At 42.9% G+C, this 24,012-nt stretch overlaps 2 protein-coding genes across 2 annotated transcripts in view; both read left to right on the forward strand.

Annotated features, from left to right (window-relative positions):
* SVEP1 (sushi, von Willebrand factor type A, EGF and pentraxin domain containing 1) overlaps positions 1-24,012 on the forward strand; it is a gene marked incomplete at its 5' end in the record, with an annotated part of 105,546 nt that overhangs the window by 65,452 nt on the left and 16,082 nt on the right. The window contains 12 exons of the mRNA XM_010141522.1: positions 299-469; positions 2,311-2,484; positions 5,394-5,513; positions 6,280-6,456; positions 7,200-7,284; positions 7,581-7,772; positions 9,010-9,177; positions 11,068-11,740; positions 13,097-15,876; positions 17,099-17,324; positions 18,452-18,607; positions 20,421-20,484. Of these exons, the coding sequence (XP_010139824.1) occupies positions 299-469; positions 2,311-2,484; positions 5,394-5,513; positions 6,280-6,456; positions 7,200-7,284; positions 7,581-7,772; positions 9,010-9,177; positions 11,068-11,740; positions 13,097-15,876; positions 17,099-17,324; positions 18,452-18,607; positions 20,421-20,484 (4,986 nt within the window). The remainder of the gene's footprint in view (positions 1-298; positions 470-2,310; positions 2,485-5,393; positions 5,514-6,279; positions 6,457-7,199; positions 7,285-7,580; positions 7,773-9,009; positions 9,178-11,067; positions 11,741-13,096; positions 15,877-17,098; positions 17,325-18,451; positions 18,608-20,420; positions 20,485-24,012) is intronic.
* LOC104498170 (sushi, von Willebrand factor type A, EGF and pentraxin domain-containing protein 1-like) lies at positions 21,245-21,625 on the forward strand. The gene is given in 1 exon segment (XM_010141521.1): positions 21,245-21,625. A coding segment is annotated over 1 exon segment (381 nt).

The following is a 24,012-nucleotide window of genomic DNA, read 5'->3' on the forward strand; positions in this document are numbered from 1 at the left end:
AAAGAGTGAAGATGGTGTTGGGTCAGGAAGAAATTTTTCCTATCTTTTATTCTAAAAATAATTGGATAGTATTAAAATACCTACTGCCTCCTCACCTCATTTCCTACAGATTCCTTTTCTGATGTTATATGTTAATGATTCTCAAAACCATTTGAACCCCAGCAGGATGTAATATACATAGCAATTCCCAAAGCTTTCTCCTGGATAGACTTATACAGGATCAAACAATCGGATAACAAATTTATTAGCTTCAGCACATAGTTTTATCTCTTACTGTATGCATATGTTCTGTCCACAGACTGTCCATCTTTGCAAGGATCCATACCACATCTGCGGGCCTCTTCTGCTGATGTAAAGCCAGGGTCAAAAGTGAGCCTTTCCTGTGACCCAGGCTTCCAGATAGTGGGAAACTCTGTTCAACACTGCCTTAACCTGGGACAGTGGACACGGCCTTTTCCCCGCTGTGAAAGTGAGTTGTCTCAGTGGGCTGGCAGGATTAGGAAACCCTAGCTTTTATTTGGACCCAGTCATCATTCATGGCCTGTTTATTCCTGCAGCTATGATGCACTTGAATCCGTCCATGTTACATATATATGCATGTATGTACATATATGCTTAAAAATAAACTCATGTTTACTGAGCAGGAACTACATCACAGTCAGATTCTGCCACCTTTTTCAGTCAGTTTCTAATGCCCAGAAATGCAGAATTGAGTCCATTGGATCGCAACCTGATACTCCAAACTTCCCTCACTAGTGGAAATGGGAGTGTGGAAGATGCACAGGAAACTCTAGAATATCTCTTGATATTTAAGTGTAACTGAGAACATCTGGTTTGAAATTTAATACATTATAATTTCCTTAAAGGCAGCAGATATTTCTATCAGACAGCTCTGAGACTTACGGGATTTCTTCTAAGAATGTGGACTGTGTACATTCAAGTTGCCAATGTTCTTTGATTCCTGCTTTCCTGCTCCTGCCTTCTCCTTTCCTTTGGTTCTCCTCTGCTGTGATTGCACATGAATATATTTTTAACTTCAGCAGAATAGTAAATTAGCTCCAGAAGTAGGTATTGCATGATCCCAAAATTGATCAGTACTTCGGGGGAAATCATCAAATTTGTTAAAGTACCTTAAAAATAGTTTGATCTGGATTTGATGAGGTTTTCATGTCTTCCTCCTATTCAGTTATCCATAGCACAAATCCAGGATCTGTCTTCCCTTCTTCCTAAAGAACAGCACGCATGTTAGGATTTACCCAAAAGCAAGTACTGCTGGACAAAGCATGAGTTCATTGGCAGAGACAGTTTTGCTCTTTCTTGGTGTGTTATCAGTGACAAGCCACCACAATAATGACACCAGTGCTGTCACCTGATTTCTCCGTATTGGGCCAAGCAGTCTGAGCACAGAGCTCAGACAGAACAGGGTTGACTGGCTGCAAGCATGCTGAACGAATGAGGGACAGATCCGCCCACTAGCCGTTCACAGCCAGTTCCACAAGTACCTGATGGATGAATGAAAGTGAGTCGAAGATAGCTATTTCCTATGTAAAGAACTGCAGGATTTATAGTACAGAAAATGTTATTTTACTGACTGAATCAGGCTCATTTTAATCAACTGCCTTCACCCACCAAGATCATTTTCCTTCTGCTGCCAAAGACCTCTAAAACCAATAGGTCACCATCCCCTGTCAGGCTGTCTTTGTTACAGGCTCTTCAGTTCTCTCTCTACAGCAAATTTTTGGCTTCCATGACCAAGGGCTATAAACACTTCACAGTATTCTACTATGTGATCCTTGCACGAGGCAGGGGAGCAAGGAGATGCTACAATCCATGCAGTTACAAAGATGAGCTGTGTAGCTGTTGGAATAAGTTCGTGTCATCTTGATTGAAATGAAGATGCACAGAAGCCGCTCTACTAGAATAAATAGCTGCTGCTGGCTGGCAAGTACAGTGATGCCTTCTGCTGGCACAGCTGGGATCAGAAGGGCTTTTTACTCCAGTCAAAGTCATGCCCCAGGTCGTATGTGAGGTCAGTTCCAATCTCTCCATTGTTCATGCATTCCCTGGTCTCAGACCAGTACTCTAGCCTCTTAGCAGTAATCCCATAGCTGGTTTTGCAAAGTTCAAACACAAGACCCTCCACTGGACCTGGAATCAATTGGCTGCCTCAGAAAAGGTCTGGGCCCCCTTGCAAAAGGGATTCTACAGGTGCAGAGAAAATACCCTGGTGGTGGCTCTCATGGAATTGCTCTGCAGCTGATCTGTGTCTGCTCTGCTAATGTCTCTGCCTTCTTCTCATCCATGTTGCAGGAATCAGCTGTGGAGTACCTCCACCTTTAGAAAATGGATTTTATTCAGCTGAGGACTTTTTTGCTGGCAGTACCGTTACCTATCACTGCAACAATGGCTACTATTTGTTGGGCGACTCCAGGATGTTGTGCCTGGACCATGGGAGCTGGAACACCATTTCACCATCTTGTCTTGGTGAGACGTGCCATACGTGTGGCTACTTGGGCTGGCGATCTTGCACTTGTCCTGTGGCATAGTGTTTGGGAGGGATTCCATTCTGAAATTGTGAAAGCTGACGAGACTCTCAGAAATGACACTCCAAAATATTCAGATTTCTGAAATAACATGTTCAGCATTATGTGGAACCAAAACTACATTCTGACACCTTTGTCTGTCAGTCCTCTTGTATGTCCTGTACTTAGTAAGCCTGCATTGCGCTCCCAGCCTTTCTCCTTCAAGTTTTATTTAGCCTTGGAGTCCTTGCATTCTCTGCTTCTAACCTCTGCATTTCCCTGTGCTTCGGCACACTGTCAGTGTCTCATACTCTATGACCGTATTCTTTTAGATGTTCCACTCATAGAGGGTGTAATGTTTAATATCAGTTTTACTTATCTGAAAAGAGCTGATGCTGCAGATTTCTGATTCAGCAGAGTGATACAAAATGTACTGCATACAAGTACACGCAAGTTACACTTGGCAAAATATATTGATTGCATTATGCAGTTCAATCACAATACCAATCTGTTTCCCATTACCAGTCTTTATGTTCATGACGCTGGACATCCCCAGTAGCCAGGAATGAATATATGGGCTGAAGCCAGCTCAAGCCCTTTGCTAGCAGTCTGGGTTTTATTCTCTATGTTGGCTGGAGCCACATATTCGATTCCCCACCATGCCACCTGGCTGACCTGGGGAGCCACTTGCACTCTTTTAATGAACTCAGGGAGGACTGCATACACCACCAGTTGATCCACTTAACTGTTGATAGCTGTTTACCTAAAACAAAGGCCAGCTTCCAGTCCCCTTGCCTTGAGTCAGCTCCATTGTAACAGCAGTGGTCAGTCACACCCCACATTATTCCCTGACAGATTCCTGGGCAAATCACCTTTGCCCATTTCCTGAGTCTTCTTATAATGTGGAGTTTATTGATCAGTCACACAATGCCCATCAGCAAGCAGCTGCAGCACTGAGAGGGGCGAGAGTGCACTTACGGACAGCATTCACATAGCTGCCACTTACCTCCTGGTCAGCTGTGTCTGACATACCAGATGCAGTTGCAGGAGCTGAAAGGCGAGACAGACCAGCATTTTACTGTGTGCAGAGGACTGGGTGTGATGTTATTGTGGGCCATATGTCCAGCAGATCCCTGCTAGAATCCACTAGCTAGTTTTACTTGGATTACTGCTGTCTTAGTCAAACCTAACATGGGAGTTGTGGGATAACAACCTGGCGGGGTTTCTGTTTGATTTGACTCTTAATTTTATGTGGGTATAGCACATAACTTTCTTCAGTCAAGGCAAGCAAAAGAAAAGCCAACTGTCTTTTAGTTCTGCCAAAATCTGTGTTGCGGTAGGATGTATCTGAACTCATAGCATCTTGCCTACTGAGACTCCTTCAGAATCTCCAAACAAACCGTCCAGTCCATTGTTCCTCTCTGGTTTTCTAAAGGCCTAAAAGATGAGCAAGCTCAGAGCAAATGCTGCAGAGCTGCCCAAACAGTTCATCTGTCAGTAGGAAGCATAATGTTGAGAAGCAAAGCCCTGTTCTCCACTTTCCATTTGCCTTGTCTCTCATAAAGCAGACTAAGGGAAAAATAAAACAGGAGTGGCTTTGGCACCCTGACCCACCCTTTACCTTTCTTGTTCACACTCCAGGCAGGTGCTAACAAAGCCTGGTATGCCTATGCCCTGGGGCATTCCTTTTGCTCTGTTATGGATCTGATTCATAGTGTCCTTCCACTCTTCCTTGCCTATACAAGTCATTACAGGAGGAGCCATCATTCCAGTTTTGCTGCGGTAGCACTTTACATTCTCTTGATGTTTGTGTAATTGGCAACTGTTTTGATTTTAATGTGCAGTTTTCATCCTGCTCGTCAGAAAGAAACTGCTTTTCAGAACATTGTTGGGTTCTTTTCACGCTGACCAGATTTTTTCAGCAGTGAAGAATAAACACACCAATTCAGTAAATTTTGTTGCTTTTTTAATCCAAGCAGCTTCTTTGCCTGGAAATGGGCTAAAAAGTCCAGCTATATGTCTGCATGGTATACCTAGTTTAACAGGTCTCCTGTATCAGAGCTTTTAAATGAAGAATTGTTCTATCTATCTCTTAGTAGTCTGATTTATATAAAGAAAAATCCCCAGCATTTTTCAGTTAGATACCTTGAAACTGACCTTTGCAACTTATGACTTGTTTTTTTACATACCAAGAACGCTTCTGTACCGTCAGGATTTGAAAGCTGATACGAAGTGTTCTGGAGTGAGGGATGTTTTTTGCTGTACAGTACCAAGCCACATGGAGCATAAATCATCAACTGGCATTTCTAGGCACTACTGTTGTATAAATAGTTAATAACTAACATATTTTGAACCCACTTTAACTTTTCTGGCAACTGCATGCATGTCTCTTTCCTAGCCTTAGGGAATTCTCTTCGGCAAAGATGGGGCTGTAACCATATTTTATTTTCAGATTGTTTCCCCTCTCGGCTAAGTTTTCCTGTCTTAAAAGTGGAAAAGTTGAGATACAGAGGATTTCCCAAGCAAGTGTTTAATGCAGTGTCTGTCTTAACTAGTAATAACAGCACATGAGTTGTGGTGTCTAGGTTTTTTACCACTTGGAAATTAGATACTTTCTGTGAAAGTATTGGCTGAAGTTCAGTAGGATTTGTCTCTGTTTTTCTCATGTTTCACCATACTGTATAGTCAATTATTTAGAAAGTATAAATATTAAATATTTTTATTAGTGCATCAAAAATGTGATTGAAATAAGAGTGATTTTTAATTATACTAATTAAAGCGATTCCTCTTGACAATGAGACAGAAATGTAAAGCAGATGCTTATAACAAATACCATCTCAGAGACATCTTTTCTGTGTTTCTTTTTTGTAGATGTTGATGAATGTGCTGTTGGATCAGACTGTGATGAGCATGCATCTTGTCTCAACACAAATGGATCCTATGTCTGCACTTGCATCCCTCCTTACACAGGAGATGGTAAAAAATGTGCAGGTATGGGAAAGAAAAACATCGTGGCAGCTTTGCCCAGGTTCTGTATAGGCCAGTATCCTACCTCCCTCTGTGGAACTCAGTTGCCAGTAATTGATTTCTGGGGGGAGACACAGCGCACATGCTCTCATCTCGAGTTCACTTTGTCCTGAATGAGGATGTGATGAAGTGAATGCTTTTGTTTCTTGAGAACTCACCTCTCCCTATGGAGGCAGCTGTCATGGGATTCTGCTCCAAGACATACACACATACAAAATCCAGTTGCACAAAGAGCACATGTGCTGAAGGCCTGGGAAGGCCTCATGCCACAGTAAGTCACTTCTCAGAGCTGTGCAGTGAAGAAATACGGGTATCTGAGTAGGGCTTGAGCTGCCTGTGAAAATATTAATCAAGGTAACTGCATGAAGATGACAAGACAGTGGTATTGACTGAAATAAAAGGTACCTGAGCTGATTTCATGTTCAGGGCTGGACAGCCTGGAATGGGCTTTCCCTCAGAGGGTAAAATGACTGCGAGATATGTTTGTTTTGCGAATGCAAGCTCAGGTACAGAGTGCCCTTCCATATTAGGATTAACTACTTGTGTGAGTCTTCAGTGCCTGTTACATACAGAACAGAGAAAATCTGATGAGGTTGTAAACTACTTATAAGTGTTTTCCACATGCTCTGCCTTCCTCCTTTCAGAAAATTCACAAGGATATCTCCTGCAGCCTGTTTATAAAACCTGGTACTTTAGTTATGTTACTGATAGTTTCTCTTTTCCTCCTCAGAACCCGTGAAGTGCTGTAATCCAGGAAATCCAGAGCATGGCCATTTATATGGGGACACTTACAGTGTTGGCAGTGAAGTAGTGTTTTCCTGTGAAGAAGGGTTTCAGCTGACAGGAGTGACTAAACTAACATGCCTGGAGTCTGGAGAGTGGAGCCACCCAATACCATATTGTGAAGGTGTGGTTCCTGGGAAGAATGTATATTGTAATGTGTGGTGTTAGGGAGAAGGTAGTGAGTAGAGCCTTTAGAGCCCATAGCAGCTAAGGAAACCCTGTCTTATCAGTCCTGGGTCTCAGTGTTGAAGTCTCTGTTAAGAGATATAATCACCAGCACATAGCGGTGCTCTCCTAAGCAGATTCTCTGAAGTGTCACAAGTGTACTTATCTCATTTCAATGCAAGAATTAAAAATGTCTTTCTTCTCTGCCCAGCCTCCCATTTTCAAGGAACTTATGGGAACTTAATGTCTTAAAGATCATTAACTGTGTTTCAGTGGAAAAAGCAGCCAGATAGGACAGGCTGATGCATGTACACATACATGGTATAACTGCAGTATTTTTTTCTGTAGAAAACCAGAACTAGTGAGGTGGAGCAGCAGGGTGAAATTAAGGGGTGACAAAGAAAATGTCAAAAAAACAATTACTTGGTCCATAAGGAGGGGTGGATATGGAGTCCTCTTGACAGTCAAGTGTCTAGTTTGTAGAACAGTTCCAATTACCTATTTCCATTTAGTCTGATTTCTCAGTAAGGTGAAGTCAGATAAAAAGCTGTAAATGTCAGTTATAGCTTAGTCAAGAACTCAGTATTACATAGGACTCTACACCTCTTCAAACCCGTTTAGAGAAAACAAAGCAAATCCTGATTTTGTGTTCTTTTTTTTTTGTGTTGTATCAACCTCTCTTGTGATCCTGTCTTTTTAAAGCTATATCCTGCGGTGCTCCAGTTATTCCAGAGAACAGTGCCATTTTGGGCTCAAATTTTACATACCAAAATAAGGTGGTCTACAGGTAGGAATTCAATATGTCTGAAGTGCTGTGTTAATTGATTGAGAATCTGGCAATGAATGAGAGTATGGCTGAACTGAGAGTGGTTGAAATGAAGGAGAGGAACAAGATGGTATTAAAGTAATGGAAAGACATTGGTTGTAGCTGTGGCTATTCACTAGCAGAGCTGTTCACTGTTTACTCTGCCCTGCAGAGAAAGATGGAGTATACAGCTGTGGATGAAGAGAGAAAAGGGATGGCTGATGATGTTGTGCATAAAAGGCTTTGTGTTTGATAGCACGTCTTTTCTTTTAATTCAGATGCAATGATGGATACAACTTAGTGGGCGAAAAGGAAATTCTGTGCCTTGCTAGTGGCGTTTGGAATCATCCTTCCCCCTCCTGTGAGGTGGTGACTTGTCCTAGCCCACAGGATATCAGCAATGGAAAATACACACTCACTGGCACAACCTACCTTTCCTCTGTATCATACACCTGTGACAATGGATACAGGTAAACACAGGAAAACTTCTGAGCCAAATGCAGGCAGCATGCTTGCCAGAGGATCTAGTTTATGTCTGAAAAGACAAAAAGCTGGAATCATTGCTCAGAAAGATAAAATGCTAAAATAGAATTTAAACATACTTCTTTGTATCTTGAAGGTACTTTCTGTATTTCATCATAATTGAAGCAGTTCAAGATCATTCAAGATCTGAGAGAGAGAGAGATGCATGCAATTATTTCATTTTACCATCAAGTTCAAAGACGTATTTTGGATATTCAGAAAAATAGTTTCCCTTGTTTTTGAAAGTTCTCATTTGTCTATGAAGATTATCATATCCCTAGAGCTTTACCACGTACCAAGTATTATTTTTGCTATTGTTTTAGAATGCCTTTGGTGAAAGAACCTTCTGGAAGTTACTGATTTAGTTCTTGAACTGTTTTTAGTGGTTATTTATTTTAAGCTTTTATTCTGGTTTATGTTTGAAAGCAATTATATTGAAAATACATTTTAATATGCTGAAATTAAAAATTAATACAGTAACACTATATCCAAGGACTTGGCTCTAAGTGCAAGTTTCTGCCAGAGTGTTCTCCCAGGACGTCATCCCAGGGTGGCATTGAATACCTTTGTTCAGACAACTGAGTCATACCTTTTGTACCAATGCATTGCTGTTTCCTCATCTAAGAAAACCAAAAAGATACCATGAACTTCAAATGTACATGGCTGTTCACTTAAACGAAATCCTTTAGGTCCTGAAGGAACGAAATGCCTTTTTGTAATCAAACCTGAACTGGACTATTTCCTTCAGTTTTCTGAGTGAAGATAGTGTTTAAGTCCTTCAGTGAATCAGGTCTCAGACTGTGGCCTAGTTGTAAGGCTCAAGATTGACATGGTTTTGATGGCATACAAGTCAGCCTTTAAGGTTAAGTAAAGATTTAAGCACCCTGTGACATTCTTTTGTAGCTCAAAGATAGGCAAAGCTACAGCAGAACTTAAGTGTGTGTCTGCACAGTGCATTGAGGCCCCATATGAATTCAACCAGCTCTCACTGCAGAATAATCTGAAGACCAGCTATTTTGACAGCACCAGCAGTGCTTTATCATGAACAGAGGTGAGGTTCTGGCCTCTGCTGAAGTCAGTGAGATACTCCCCTTGGTTTCAGTGGAACCAGGAAGTCAGTGAGAAGTAATTGTTCTCCTCACCTGAACTGCAATGACAGTCTTCATAACGATCTTTCTGTCTTAGCCTTCAGGGAACTTCTGTACTTGTCTGTGCGTCTTCAGGGAACTGGAACAGTACACCTCCAGCTTGCAACATCGTCTCTTGTGGATCCCCTCCTGTGATCAAAGACGCGGTCATCAATGGAAATAACTTTACTTTTGGAAACACGGTCTCTTACATATGTAAGGAAGGGTATGTCGATTAGCGGTACTGGACTAATAGTCAAGTAAAACTGGTGCACTGCTTCACGAGTCCTTTCACACTATTCATTTTTATGGCTTCTATTCTAACTCTTTGGAAATTAAACGTTATTGAGATTTTTATTGTGGGCTATCAAGTTAATATAGGACACACAGGCATTTCTTAAAGTAGTTTCACAGCAGCTGAATACGCTCTGGAAGATGAGAATGGGGAGTGTTAGACAATTCGATAGGAAGCCCTCTGCCCTGGATTTACTATTACTTCTGTGGTAAACCCAAAGCCCTGATCACAAAGAATTCGCTGTGTGTCTTTGGGCTATAAGAAAGCTGTTTGGTGTGTTTTGAGAACTGTCTATTCTGGTGTTCTTAAAGCTCTACTCCTCATTTACTGAAGTGCATTATTTTTATCTGATTTCCATCTATTCAGTGTAGTGACCTTTTCAGACTGTATTTCCTTAAAGATGAGACTCCATTTTGATGATGTTGAGCATGAATGTGATGCTGGACTCTGATCCTGCAAGAGCCTTTGCAAATGCTTATCTTTACAGCCTGTGAGCAGTTATATTGAATTTCTTGAAACTGTTATGTCCGAACAAAAGCTCTGCAGGTGCGCGGAGATTTTGCCAGGGCAGGCCTTAAGCGACTGGAGGATTTTCTGCTGCTTCTTATAAAAACATAGAATGATAAGCCAGCATTTTTCTTATAAACTGGGTTTACAATATTATTTGAAACAGAATTGAAGCAAAACATCCTTACTCTGTTTTCCTGACTCCATTATGATTTTAAAAGCTGCTTCTCTTCCCTGTACAAGCATTTAAACGGGATAGGATAATGGCTTTTAAAGAGGGTCACAGCTGCCTGTGACAATGGATAGAGTGGATCATATTAAACAGTGGCAGGTAATAGGCTGGGTTTCTGGAGTCCAGACATGAGGCTTCGAAAACAAATCCTGCAATCAAGACAAAAGCGCTTTTACAGAAGTTCCCATCAAAATCTGAACAACCAGTTTCCAGCCTGCAGCTGGGAAGAGTCACTGGGAACTTTACACTAGTTACTTTGTTTTGTGTGAGAACACGTCACAGAGATTTCAAAACTAAGGAAGAAGATAGTTACAGGTACTGTGACTGTACTGCTGTGTGTTTTAAGCAGCAGGGTTTTAAGTGGGATGATGAGAAGCATGGTATACTGCTTGTCACTGCATCCCTGAGACAGATTAGAGAAATACAACTACACTAACAGTGGTAACTACACTAACATTGTAAAATACTTTTTTCCTACTCAGCATTAATTTTTTTATTGGCTTTTATAACAATTTACAGTGTTTTTCTTTGGGAAGAAGTTGTTAAAAAATTGCCATTGTGCATTATTGGCAAGAGCATCTCTCACTTACGGAGTTTCTCATTGCTTACAAGTGTGAAAATAGATTGATAGGGCTGATATAGGAACCTAAAAGGCCTTTATGGGCTTTTCATCTCTTTCTTCCCTATTCAGTTCTGCTAAAGGGGAAGAATTACTCAGTGGGATCATTTCTTTGAGGATTGCATGGACTGTTGCAGCATGATACTAGGTTTGTTGGAGTAGTTTCAACCAAAATGGAAGCTCTGGAATGGTAATCAGACAGGTGAGAGAGAAGCAATATACACAAAGTGTGCTAGGATATCCCTCATTGTGACACTTCACCCGTGAATGAACATGTAGGCTTTAAGATTTTCCTTTTGAAGTTGATCATAGCTTTTCTAGGATACTAGAAAAGGATACTAAAGGATACTATTCTTCCAGGGTGCTTGCAAGCAATCTTGGACTGCAGGGGCTTCAGGAAACTGTAGGTAGCATTTGGCAATGCTTGTGTTTTTGACTTCCTATGTGGTTTCCTTATCCACAGTTACACATTAGTTGGCCCTACAACCATAGAGTGCTTAGCCAGCGGCAAGTGGAGTGTGACCCACCAGCAGTGCCTGGCAGTATCCTGTGATGAACCACCCCATGTGGAAAATGCATCACCAGAGAGTGGCCACCGCCTCTTTGGTGATGTAGCTTATTACTTCTGCTCAGATGGCTACAGCCTGGCTGATAACGCTCAGCTGTTTTGCAATGCAGAAGGGAAGTGGGTGCCTCCAGAGGGCAGGGAGATGCCCCACTGCATAGCTGATTTCTGTGAAAAGCCATCCACCGTCTCATACAGCATCCTGGAGTCCATTAGTAAAGCCAGGTTTGCAGCTGGCTCCATCGTGAGCTTCAAGTGCATGGAAGGCTTTGTTCTGAACACTTCAGCCAAGATCGAGTGCCTTCGAGGCGGCCAATGGAATCCTTCTCCTTTGAGCATCCAGTGCATCCCTGTTCGCTGCGGAGAGCCTCCCCACATTAGCAATGGCTATGCCAGTGGGGCCAACTACAGCTTCGGAGCAGTGGTGGCTTACAGCTGCAACAAGGGGTTCTACATCAAGGGAGAGAAGAAGCGGACCTGTGAGGCCACTGGCAACTGGAGTGGCAGTTTGCCCACATGCCACCCAGTGTCCTGTGGAGAACCACCGCAGCTTGAGAATGGCTTTATTAAGGTACAGAGTTTTCTCATCTGCCTGGTACCATAGCAAAATGGATGTCTTCACAGTTGCCACTGTTGGGGTTTTCTTTCTTGTGTTTTGCTCTCCTGTTATAATTGAGGGAGCTCATAGCTGAATGGAATAAGCGAAGGGAAAAATGGGTGGATTTGCAGCAGAACTGTTTTCTGAAAAACATGGACACTTAGAGGGTTTGCACTTGGGAGATTGAAGATGCCATGTGGCAATCAATTGATTTCCATAATGTCTTACTCTTCATTCATTTGGTCTATGGGTGGCTTTCCAGTGTCATCTGGAGACATTCACTATTGCCAGTTCACAAGCCTTTCTCTTTTCACTGCAATGAAAAAAATATCTGATTTGCAATAGAATAATCACCTTGGGATAATTTCTCTCCTTTGGGTGCAAGTACACTTCTTCACTGAAGTCAGAACTTACCTTTCCTTATCAAATTGCATTGCAACAACGCCTGAAGTTAAAAATTGCTTCTGGCAGCCCAGATCTGTAATAGCTACTTAACCTCTGTTGTGCTTTGATGCACAGTGGTAATATGTAGTAAGGAAGATCAAAAACACTATTGTAAAGATTAAACTTTGAATTTTTAAGCATTTTTCTTCTGAACATCCCCTCTCCTTCCAGGGAATCTGCAGTTATTAAAAACCCAGGTGGATGTTTGTGTCCCAGTTCCTACACGGTCTTCCAGCAGTAGTAGCCACAATATCTGTTCAGACTCCCATACAGATACATCTTCTAATTAATGCTTATCACTCTGTGATGTCTTCCTTAGGTAGGATCACTCCTCCACATATTCCTTCCAAGCAGACATTTTTTAATACCTCTGTGAGAGCTCAGCCTGCAACTTTGGGGGTCTCCTCAGCCACCTGCTCAAGACCCTGCAGCTGCATGTGTGTCACTTACAAATGTTTCCTAGTAGTAGAACATCTGAGGGCTCCAGCCTTAAATACACCTGTAAACTAAAGTACCATAAGCAACAACAGGCCATTTCAAGGCAGCTTCTTCTGACCTATTTTTTTTGTCTTCCTGTCTGCACATCTTTCGGCCTCATATGTCAGGAAGGGGGAAAGCAGAGGAAATATTTTCTAGCATTTACCATTTAAGCCTTGAATTTTCTCTTTTCTTTTGATGGTGCTTTCAGATTTCCCAACAGCATCACTTGAGGCAAGACAGACTGTGCCAGTGAAGTGTATTCATTCCTTTGCAGACAGCCTTTACTTCTGTTTGGGATTCAGATAGAACCTAGACCAAGAGATCACAAGCAATTAAAATCAGCCTCCTATTGCCCCAGTCATGTGTGTTCGTTTCAGACATGTTCCCATGTTATCTGTTTTGCAGGAAACAACTGGACGCTTCTTTGAGAATCAGGCAAGTTATCAGTGTGACTCTGGCTACCAGATGGTCGGGAACTCAGTGTTTGTCTGCCAAGCCAATCGGCAGTGGTACAGTGAATCACCTCCTTACTGTGTTCCTGTCAGCTGTGGAAAACCACCACCCATCCAACATGGCTACTCCAAAGGAGAAACTTTTGATACAGGCTCCAAAGTTGAGTTTTTCTGTGATGAAGGCTATGAGCTGATTGGAGATGTTTCTTGGACATGTCAAAAGTCTGGGAAGTGGAACAAAAAGCAAAGCCCAAAGTGTGTACCAACAAAATGTCCAGAACCACCCTTGGCAGAAAATGAGCTGGTCTTGAGAGAGGTGACTTACCAAGTCGGTGTTGTACAGTTCTCCTGCAAGGAGGGTTATGTTTTGCATGGTTCCTCAGTCCTGAAGTGCTTGCCCTCCCAACAGTGGAATGATTCCTTTCCCTTCTGCAAGGTTGTGCAGTGTCCTGCACCTCCATACATTCCCTTTGGTGACCCCGTGATTTCATCCCTTCATTTTGGTAGCACTGTGAAATACATCTGTGGGGATGGGTTTTTACTGAAGGGTGAGTCTACTATCAGATGCCAGGCTGATGGCTCATGGAGCTTGCCTTTGCCAGAATGTATTCCAGTGGAGTGCCCCCAACCAGAAGAAATTCAGAATGGCATTGTTGATGTGCAGGGCCTCACCTTCCTTAGCACAGCCCTCTATACCTGCAAACCAGGCTTTGAACTGGTGGGGAACACAACTGTCCTCTGTGGAGAAAATGGCCAGTGGCTTGGAGGAAGGCCAGCTTGCAAACCTATTCAGTGCCAAATGCCTAAGAAGATCCTCAATGGCAAATACTCATTCACAAACTTCCACTATGGGCAGACCGTTAGGTATTCCTGTGACAGAGGCTTCCAGCTCCAAGGGGAGGAAACGCTGAGATGCCTAGAGTCAGGAGAGTGGAGTACAGAGGTTCCCTCCTGCAAAGCCGCAAGTTGCCAGCCTCCTCAGCCCATTGAGAATGGCTTTGTGGAGGGTGCAGATTATAGCTATGGGGCCATGGTGATTTACAGCTGTGTGCCAGGCTTCCAGCTGTCTGGCCCTGCCATGCAGACCTGTGAAGAATCAGGTTGGTCTAGCCCCACACCAGCCTGCCTCCCAACAGACTGTGGCCTGCCTCCTCACATTGACTTTGGGGAGTACGTGCAGGTGAGACATGGGGAAAGACGTTCTGACCAAGAGAGAGTTACAGAGAGTCCCTTCCTTTCATATACGTTACTGGCTGACAATTTGAAAGACTTCAAAAGTTCCTTGAAGGAGGACAGTGCAATGCAGCTCACCACTTTCTTATTTGGAACTATCATTTTATACTCATGTTACTCTGGCTACGAGCTGCTGGGAAACCCTATTCTAGCTTGCCAAGAAGATGGGGCTTGGAATGGCACTGCTCCCGCCTGTGTTTCAATAGAGTGCACCTTGCTGTCACCCCCAGAGAACGGTTTTTTACATTTCACTGAGAACACGCTGGGAAGTGCAGTGCAGTACACCTGTAAGCCAGGGTTCACACTTGTTGGCTCCGACACACGACTGTGTTTGCCCAGTCGGCAGTGGAGTGACAGTGCTCCCTACTGCAGAGCAATAATGTGCCACTCACCTACGCAGCTTATTAATGGAAACATAAGAGGGGAAAACTACACGTATGGGAGTGTTGTCTACTATGAGTGTGATCCTGGGTACGAGTTAAATGGCCCCACAGAGAGGAGATGCCAAGAGAATCAGAAGTGGGATGGCAATGAACCGATTTGCATTCCTGTTTCTTGTGGCCCGCCGCCAGTTTTGGAGAATGGTCAAGTGACTGGAGAGGAATACACATTCCAGAAACATACACAGTACAGCTGTAATGAAGGTTTCCTGTTAGATGGTGACAGGAGTAGAGTCTGCCTTGCAAATGGAAGCTGGAGTGGAATTGCTCCAGTCTGCAAAGCTGTGACCTGCCCTGTGCCACAGCCTGTTCCCAATGGGAGAACTAGTGGCTCAGATTTTGGCTTTAAGAAAGAAGTGCACTATCACTGCAACGAAGGATATAGCCTGCAAGGAGTGTCTGCGCTTACCTGTCAGAGTGATGGTACCTGGGATTCTGAAGCTCCACGCTGTGAGCCAGTCATTTGTGGACCTCCTGAAGACATCTCCCATGGTTTTCTGAATGTCTCAGGCTTCACCTATGGGGAATTTGCCCAGTATGAGTGCTTCCCTGGTTATGAGCTGCACGGCAATCCTCGACGGCAATGTTTGTCCAATGGCTCCTGGAGTGAAAGCCTTCCATCTTGCCTCCTCTGTATGTGTCCTACACCACAGATTCAGAATGGGGTCGTTCTTGGTACAGATTTCAGCTGTGGGAAAAGTGCCCAGTTTCAATGCCTGGAGGGGTTCAAACTGCTAGGGCCTTCTGAAGTCACCTGTGAGGCAGCTGGCAAGTGGAGCTCTGGTTTTCCTCGCTGCGGGCAGATTTCCTGTGGCTCTCCACCCACCATCCCCAACGCATTTATCAATGGGAGCAGCTCTGCAGATGAGAACACCATCATCTACACCTGCTTGATGGGTTTTGTCATGCAGGGCACTCCAGAACTGACTTGTGCAGAGACTGGTGTCTGGAAAAAGCCATACCCAAGCTGTGAGCTGTTAAGCTGTGGTCCACCACCTTCTGTCCAAAATGCAGAGGTCCTTGGGAACACTTACACCTATGGGAGTAAGGTCCAATACAGGTAAGAATGCTGCTGCCATTCTGCTTCCATAAAATCTCTGAAGGAATGAAAGCGGAAGGTTTATGCACCCTTGGTTAGTGCAAGTTTTTGAAAGATCTGGAAGGAAAGTTAGGCTCTTTCACAGTCTCATATTGACAAAGCCCACTTTCACATACACACGTGAAATATTATTTGGACCACTGTGAAAACAGCAGCAAGGTCTTTCAGCCTGTTGGGCAGCACTCCTCCACCACCTTTAGTTTCCCATTCCCCTTTGCGTTCTTCTCCTCTGCAACACTAGTTTGGACATTCAGGTAGTCTTAGCAGATATTAGATTGTCTATGTTGGCAGCAACAGTCAGCAGGGTGTGCAATTTTTCTTCCTGTTTGATACCCCATTTATGTCTTCCTCCTGCTTCCGGTGTCTGTTATAATACAGAAGGGCCCGTTTTCTGTACTGCAGCACTGCATTGTCAGCAGGTGTGGCTGATGCAAAGTTATTCCTTTGTCAGATATGAGAGAAAGGGGGTTTTATTAGTTTCCTAAAGTGTGCACAGTTCAAATGTCTTCCGCCAAGGTGAGGAATTTCTTGGCAGAAGGGGAGAAATTTTTTTGCAGTAAAAGCGAATAATAGCATGGGACATTTGGGGAGATGGCATGTGGATGATTTTAACAGTATCAGTCATTTCCATGCATATTTAACAAGGTGAAGGGGGTGCTGTGTCTGCCTTTCTAGAAGTGAACACCCTTGTGCAAGCCATTTGAGTTGCTCTAGGTGAAGCGCTGTGCAGAACATAACAAACCAGCCTTATATGTCTAAGCAAATGGCCTGCGGTCAGCCTAAGGCTTGGTTTGTTCTTGGGAGAAAGTGAGGTCATTTTTAGAATTGCTTGATGATCACACACTGTTTATCTAACCAAAAGCCCTCCTTGCAAAGGCAAGGGCAGGGCAGGAACTGCACTAAAGTGTTCAGTACCCTCCAAGCACTGAAGCCACCAACTCACTTTCCATTGTGCTGCAACAGCAAGAAGCAACAGGAGATGAAGTCTGAAGCTTCCAGCTCTTGCAACAGAATAGACTCAGTCCAGGCAAGCTTCTTCCAGGGTTACCTTGAAATAATGGAGAAATCCAAAGGTGTGCTTACGAACAACTAATGATGAAAAACAACTCTCTGACTTCGTAATTTATGGGTTACTTCATCGTTAGCTGTGTCTCCGTGGTCAGGTCTTCATCCTGTGTTGCAGATGCCTGGAAGGCTACACAATGATGACAGAGATGGATATATGCGTTTGCCAGGAAGATGGACAGTGGTCTCCTCAAAGTATTTCCTGTTGGCCCAAAAAGTGTCCCCTCCCAGGAAATATCACCCGTGTAATTGCATCTGGGGACAACTACACTCTGAACACAAACATCACTTTGTCCTGTGTAGAAGGCTACACTCTGGTGGGAGCAAGCACGTCTACCTGCAAGGTATAGTGTTATTTGCACTGTTTTATTTTACCAGCTTTGCTGAACTCGAGAATCCTCCTCATGCCCTCATTAGCTTTTGGCCCTTAATTGCACACAACAAAAAAATTTAAAGCATCTCCCGCAAATTATAATGTGCTTCCTTGTTGCCCAGTAAGAGCAATTATTGGTTTTCCATGTACAGCCTAGAAATTGCTGATTTCTACTTCCATTGAAAACTGATGTTGTCCCTTAGAAAAGCATTCCTTTTATCACATTTCAGGAAATAAATCATGTCTGAGATTTTAAAAAAAAAAGTTATTTATTTATTAAAAACCTTTTTAAAATTATATTGCAGTATTTCTAATGTATTTTGAGGATTGTGTGCAGAGCTCTTTTTCTCCAGAATAACAGCAGCACACATTTTCATCCCTGGTGTAGCTGTAGAAACTTGAATCCTCTGTGTGTTAAAGAGGAGCCATCCTCATCAGATCAGCTGGTAAAATCTTGTCACCTTAGCTGTGGACAACCTTCACTTAAGCTTGTAAATAGACTCTTTAAAGTCAGTGAGTCTGCTTAGAGGAGAAAAGCTGAGCGTGCATGTTTTTGGCAAAATCAGCACTTCGTAAGGAAATATTTTCCCCTTATTTTGCTGTTTTAAAAATCTGTGGAAGTAGGATTAGGTGTGTTTGATGAGTGTCTCTTCAGGTATCAGACTTGCCTTAGAGAGTCTGGGAAGACAGCTAAAGCACTTAGTCATGCTGGTAGACATTCAGCCAGGAGAGAAGTACAGAACATGGAATCAGGCAGCTGTAATTTTCATTCTTCTCCCGAACTACTGAGGTAGCCTTTTACAAGTGAAGGAATGTGCTTTTCCAAGCTTCTATTTTCCATTTTGCTTTTTGTTCCTTTTTTAAGTCTAAGCTGAACATTCCTGCCAAAGCTGAGCTCAGGTCTGTGTTGACATCTTAAAAGCACTTCTTAAACTACTGAGTCTTATTAAGAATTGGACAGATAATCCTGCATTAACCACCTATGTACACCTACAGCCATTGGATACGTCTACTGTGATTTTCCTAACTTTTCTATTTAGATATGAATTAAGCATATAAATTGGTGCCTTCACAATTTCAATTACATTTATTTTGCAGGAGAGTGGCATTTGGGTGCCACCATTTTCTGATGACGTCTGCATTCCCGTGTCCTGTGGAACCCCAGAGTCTCTAGAGCATGGATTTGTGGTTGGCACTAAATACAATTACAAAGATGTGGTTCTTTATAAGTGTGATCCTGGCTATGAATTACAAGTAAGCAAGCTCAAATCTCCAGCACTTTAAACCTTTGGCTGTCACTTCAGTTCTTACATGGTGACTGTGAGGATGTATTATGTCTGGTCCATATTGATATACTCTCTTAACTGCCACAGAAGTTGGATATTTACTGTTGTTGATATTGTCTACAGAATGTGCCTGGTATGTCTGAGATAGTCCTTAAGGGTATGACTGAAGCGAATATAAGCGTCATGTTCAGAGATGTGTGTTCAGCAGATACCTTACAGTGTGCTTGTGTTTTTTAATAGCAGGTTTTTTCAGCCCTCTGCAAATACGGCATTATGTATGCTTGTGACCATAAATCATAGAAGAGTTAATTTCTCAGGTATTGCTCTCTTGAACTGGTTCTCTGGCCAGAGTTAGACTCCATTCTTCCCTCAGTTTCATAATGTCCCAAGCATTCTGTCTGCTGCATTGTTCCTTTCAAACTCAAAGCTACTGTTAAACTTCACTGCCCTCAGTTGCTAGATGGTATGAAAGAGATAAATCTTATTTTAGTAAGGCAAAGAGATTCCAGCTTGTTCAGTGGCAGCTTTATTCCCTGATGGAGAATGGAACAAAGTTCTTTCCTGCCCATTGTTTTTGTTGTGAGAATAACGTTATCAGGACTCAAGCTAGCCAGTTCAGAAATGCCTCAGGTTTGTTTTCAAAAGCTGAAGTGAATTCAGAAGTGAATTCATACTTGCTGTGGCACAGCGAGGCCTCTGCCATCCCTCAGAAGCATGAGGTGGTGAAGTGTCTTCAGGACAGAGGCTGGCTTTTAAAGCTAGGATTTGTGAGTGCCAAGCAGAATGAAGGATGGTGCTTTCTTTGTACTGTTGTAACACCAATAATAAATTAATAACTTCATGCATGTGAATTCACCCAGTCAGGAATAAATTCACTCAGTCACTCAGAGTTTAGAGAACGCTTAAATAACAATAAATTTTATTTGCATTATGTTGCCACATATGAGATATCACTGGGGATGGAGGGGTGGGCTGGTTTTTAGACAGGTAGGTAAAAGTGCTGTTTCAAGTAATTTTTGGAGGTAATAAGTCAGTGCTACATACGGTAAAAAGTCCTTTCAAGCTTTGTATTCCAGCTTTGCCACCTAGCGTCAGTCTGTCTCCCTGCTGTTGAAGAGAAGTCCCACTTTTTTTCCTTTAGGAAGTAAAGTCTGCTGGGTGTGGTTCCATACAACACTCATGACAAACAGCTGCCCTTGTCAACGGGTTTGCTTCGTAACGAAAGTACGTTTTACAAGGGACAGATTTAGACGGTGTTCTCCATGTCTTGAAATAAAATAAAAAACAAGTCCTGGTCTATTAGACTGGCTGTAAAGCCTGTATGTAAGAAAGTAGTAACATTCTCATTCTTTTAATTTGCTTGTAGATAATGTTTGGGATGTGGTAAAAATCAGTATCCTATGTTTGTAAAATATAAGCTTGTACCCTTGCTGAAAAAAAATGCTAGTTAGATTTTCTGTGAGCGAATCTTGGAAGGTTAAAATTGGTCATCATAACACATTCCTTGGGAAAAAGAATGCTAAAACTGACAAGAAAGATGATACTCCAGAGAGAAGGACAAGAAAACTGTCTACTGGCGCCACAAACTTTTGCTTTATAAACAATTCCCATCACTTTCCAGAAAGTTCTACCCTAAAGTGCATGAGCTGTAGCATTTTAACTATCTCTTTATGTGGGTTGCATATGGAGAGTAAATGTCCCGGCCTTGCTGGATACTAGAGTTAATGGGAGAAAAGAGTTGACTTAAGATGTTCTTTTGAGTATTCTCTTTTGTTTCATAGGGTGATGCAGAACGGACTTGCCAAGAAAACAAGCTTTGGAGTGGAACAGTGCCAGTGTGCAGAAGTAAGTTTCACCTGAGTTTATCATTTAAGGTTGGTCAAGAGTGATTTTATACAACAGAAAACACTCAAACTTACTTTGCTTTATAATTCATACTTTGCATTTGCCTAAAAATTTTTTGTAAGTACCACTGATAACAGCGTGGAAGAGTTGCAGAATTGCTGGTGTGTGCAGGTAGCAGTGTGAAGAAAATCACTACACCTTTCTGACTTGCTCCAGTATCCCTAAGAAAGCTGTGAAGACAGCTTCAAAGTTTAAATAGTTCTGACACCTGAGGTCATGATTTCTGGGTTCACTGAGGACCTCTGAATACATTAGTTCCCAGGCGTCACAGATACTTGGCATGCTCAAATGTAACTCTGTGAGTACTCATTCTCAAAATTACTTTACTTCTGTAAGATGCCTGATGCCCATTAACTCCCGTGCAGAAATATAATTTGTATATTTATGTACTTACTTTATATACTTAGATATTTACGTGGACTTCAGCTGTTGGCTGTAGGTGGCAACAGTGGAATTTCCTGAGGCCTACTGCCAGCCCAGCCACAGCAGATTTTGTCTTTTAGCAGGAAGTGGATGCATCAAGCATAATACGGTTCTGCTCAGGGGCAAATATCTGGGAATACCCAGATAAATGCCATGTTCTTTCCCTGTTTCACAGAGTATAATCTGTGGAGGATCTGTGAACAGGACAGGTTGTACACATTATGGCTGGTTGGAACTTATTCCTTGTGTTACAGGAGTATCATGTGGACCCCCAGACATGATAGAAAATGGATCTGTTCAGGGAGAGGACTTCCTGTTTGGCAGTGAGATTTTTTACAGCTGTGACCCTGGCTTTGAACTGCAGGGACCAAGCCGAAGAATTTGCCACGTTGACAAAAAGTGGAGCCCCTCCGCCCCTTCATGCATACGTAAGTAGCCAGCAGAGCAATGTGGTGGCAGCTTTCCAGGAGATCCAGAGAACGAACTGAGAGAGTGCTTTTGCTGGCTTCCTTCCACTCTCCCCCTCCAGCCAGAGGGCTGGAACAGGAGGAGCGAGAGGAAAAGTCAGCAGAGAAGTTCTCATTGGCAATTCGTCTCTATTCTGAAGGGTGGTCCTTTTCGTGCATTAAAATGGCACAACCGCGGAGTCATGCTCTGATCAGTAGGGGAGGAGTGTGACCCATTCTATTTGATTTGTCTTGCATTGTGGTATGCAGGGCCTCGGACATCATCTCCTGGGATGGTTCATCTCTGCCATGGCAAGGCTAATATATCCTCGCTTCTCTGTATGTCTGGAGATCAAGATGCTGGTCTCTAGGATCAAATCTTGTCTTTCTGTGCAGCAGAATTGTGGCAAGATTCATGACTCATTTCATATGGCTTATAAATCAAATGCCAAGATTTTATACTCTTTACCCACCAGTCATTTCCCATCTTCTCATGTGATGTCATAGCCCTACCCCCTGCTTTCTTCTCTCACCTTTGACCAATTTGCCTGGTCTCCACAGTAGGCGTGGGACAGAGGGCAAGATCCTTCTTAACTACTGTCATTTTTCTTGGGGACATCTTGAGGTAACCTTACACTGTACAGGGAGCAAAGGAGACTGCAAGCAGCCTCTGGCTTGCTCGGAAGAAATGCTCTGGATCCCTCTGATTGAACACACCTCGTAGCTTACAACACCATCGGATATACTTGGGCATATTCTTTCTCAGGTGTCTGCAGCCTGAACCCCAGGCAAGAGGGCAGGCAAGGCATCATATAAGCCTTTTATATAGAATAACGTTTCAAAACTTCTTTCTTGCCATTAATTCATTATGTGGACAGAGCTGTCAGGTGGTGTGTAACAGATAGACAGAATGGCCTTTGTTGTCTGTATAAAACCAGAAAGTTTTCTCCTCTCCTAGGAATTACTTGTGGACTGCATCCCTCAATAGAAAAAGCAGAGGCCATTTCTACAGGAAACACATACAGAAGTAACGTAACCTTTGTGTGCAACGCTGGATACCATCTTATTGGGCCACAGAATGTCACATGTCTTGCCAATGGGAGCTGGAGTAAACCCTTGCCTTTATGTGAAGGTAACTGCTCAGTTTCATGGTCTGGTACATTCCAATCTGGGATAAGCAAAAGCTAATGCATATCATATGATGGAGCTGCTTTCAGGAAACAATTCTGTAATGTGCATTAAAAATGGTACCTGAAAATGATATGTGTCACATGGAGCACTGCCCAGTACTAAGCCAGAAAGAGCTTAGAGATCATTTTTTCCTAGGATTTTACTCTGTGGTTTAACAAGTTTAATGAGAGATGAGGTTACGTGCCTTCTCAGAAAACCAAACCCCTAGCAAAAGATGACAGACTGCAAGGACAAGTGACCTTTCCCCAAGTGGCCTTCTGTAGTCAATTATTAAGTTAATAGTCTTTTTGTGAACTTTGGCCCCAAGGACAGTCTCAACAGCTCAGCATTTAACCTCCACGCTCCTCGCATGAACAAACACCGTAAATGCCTGATGTGTACCATTATGCAAATGACTGCTTCCATGTGCTCCCTCAATAGGTCCTGTTACTTATGGCATATAATGAAGAATGAATCATGAGCAAGAACTGCCTGTGTCATATGGAGTGGGCAGTAGCGGGTGGAAATAAGGCTGTCTGCACAAAAAGAGAACAAAAACTTAAGATCCCAAGTTTAAACAGATAGCAAGTATTGCTGGATGATTCTGTTCAAAATATAAAGCATATAGAAGCTTACTAAATTGCTGTATCATTAACTTCCTGGCCTCTTTGCCATGAAAACACACTTCTCCTTTTGTCTCAGAAACATGCTAGTTCATTTTTTGCCCATAGTACTTCCTTTCAGGCTGTTCTTGTCCCTGCTGCATATACATCATGTCTCCCAAGCTAGACTAGACCCAGCGTCCTGCTTGCTTTTTGTAGTTGCTCCTGGCTTTCTTACATGGAGCTGACATGATTTCTGCACACCCAGCTGCACACACAGATTCAGAAGGGACCACAATGCTGTGACAGTTTCACTGAAGTAAGACAGATAATGACCTTCCACTGAAGGCAGGTGTTAAGTTCCTGTCCCTGGAGCACAAGTACTAGGGACCATCAGATGCAGCATTGAGCAACCACACAATACACAGATCACTGTGCGCTACAGTGCCCTGATGCTTTGCAGACCTTATAGTAGCAGCGTGGAAAGTTGATAGGGGACATCCACATAGGAGAAGGAGATCTCTAGTACCTAGCCAGGCATCTAAGAAAAATCATACATTACCAGTGCTGAACAGAAGTCAAGAAGACCATCTTGAATGAACTTGAGCCCAGCCACTTCACAAACTCCTGTATTCTGCTTGCCTGACAGCCTGTTAGACAGTCTGTCTGATATTTTAATCTTCAGTCATCCCATTACACAGACTACCTAGGAAAACTGTGTGGAAAATAGAACACAGAGCAGAGTTTCTCATGTAGCAATGGAAACCCAGCTTGGACTGTCTGCCTGCTGGCTTTAGAAACACAGCTGAGAATCCTGAGGGGAGCAA

This window comes from Buceros rhinoceros, unplaced genomic scaffold (assembly GCF_000710305.1).
Source record: "Buceros rhinoceros silvestris isolate BGI_N320 unplaced genomic scaffold, ASM71030v1 scaffold15458, whole genome shotgun sequence".
Lineage (NCBI taxonomy): Eukaryota > Metazoa > Chordata > Aves > Bucerotiformes > Bucerotidae > Buceros > Buceros rhinoceros.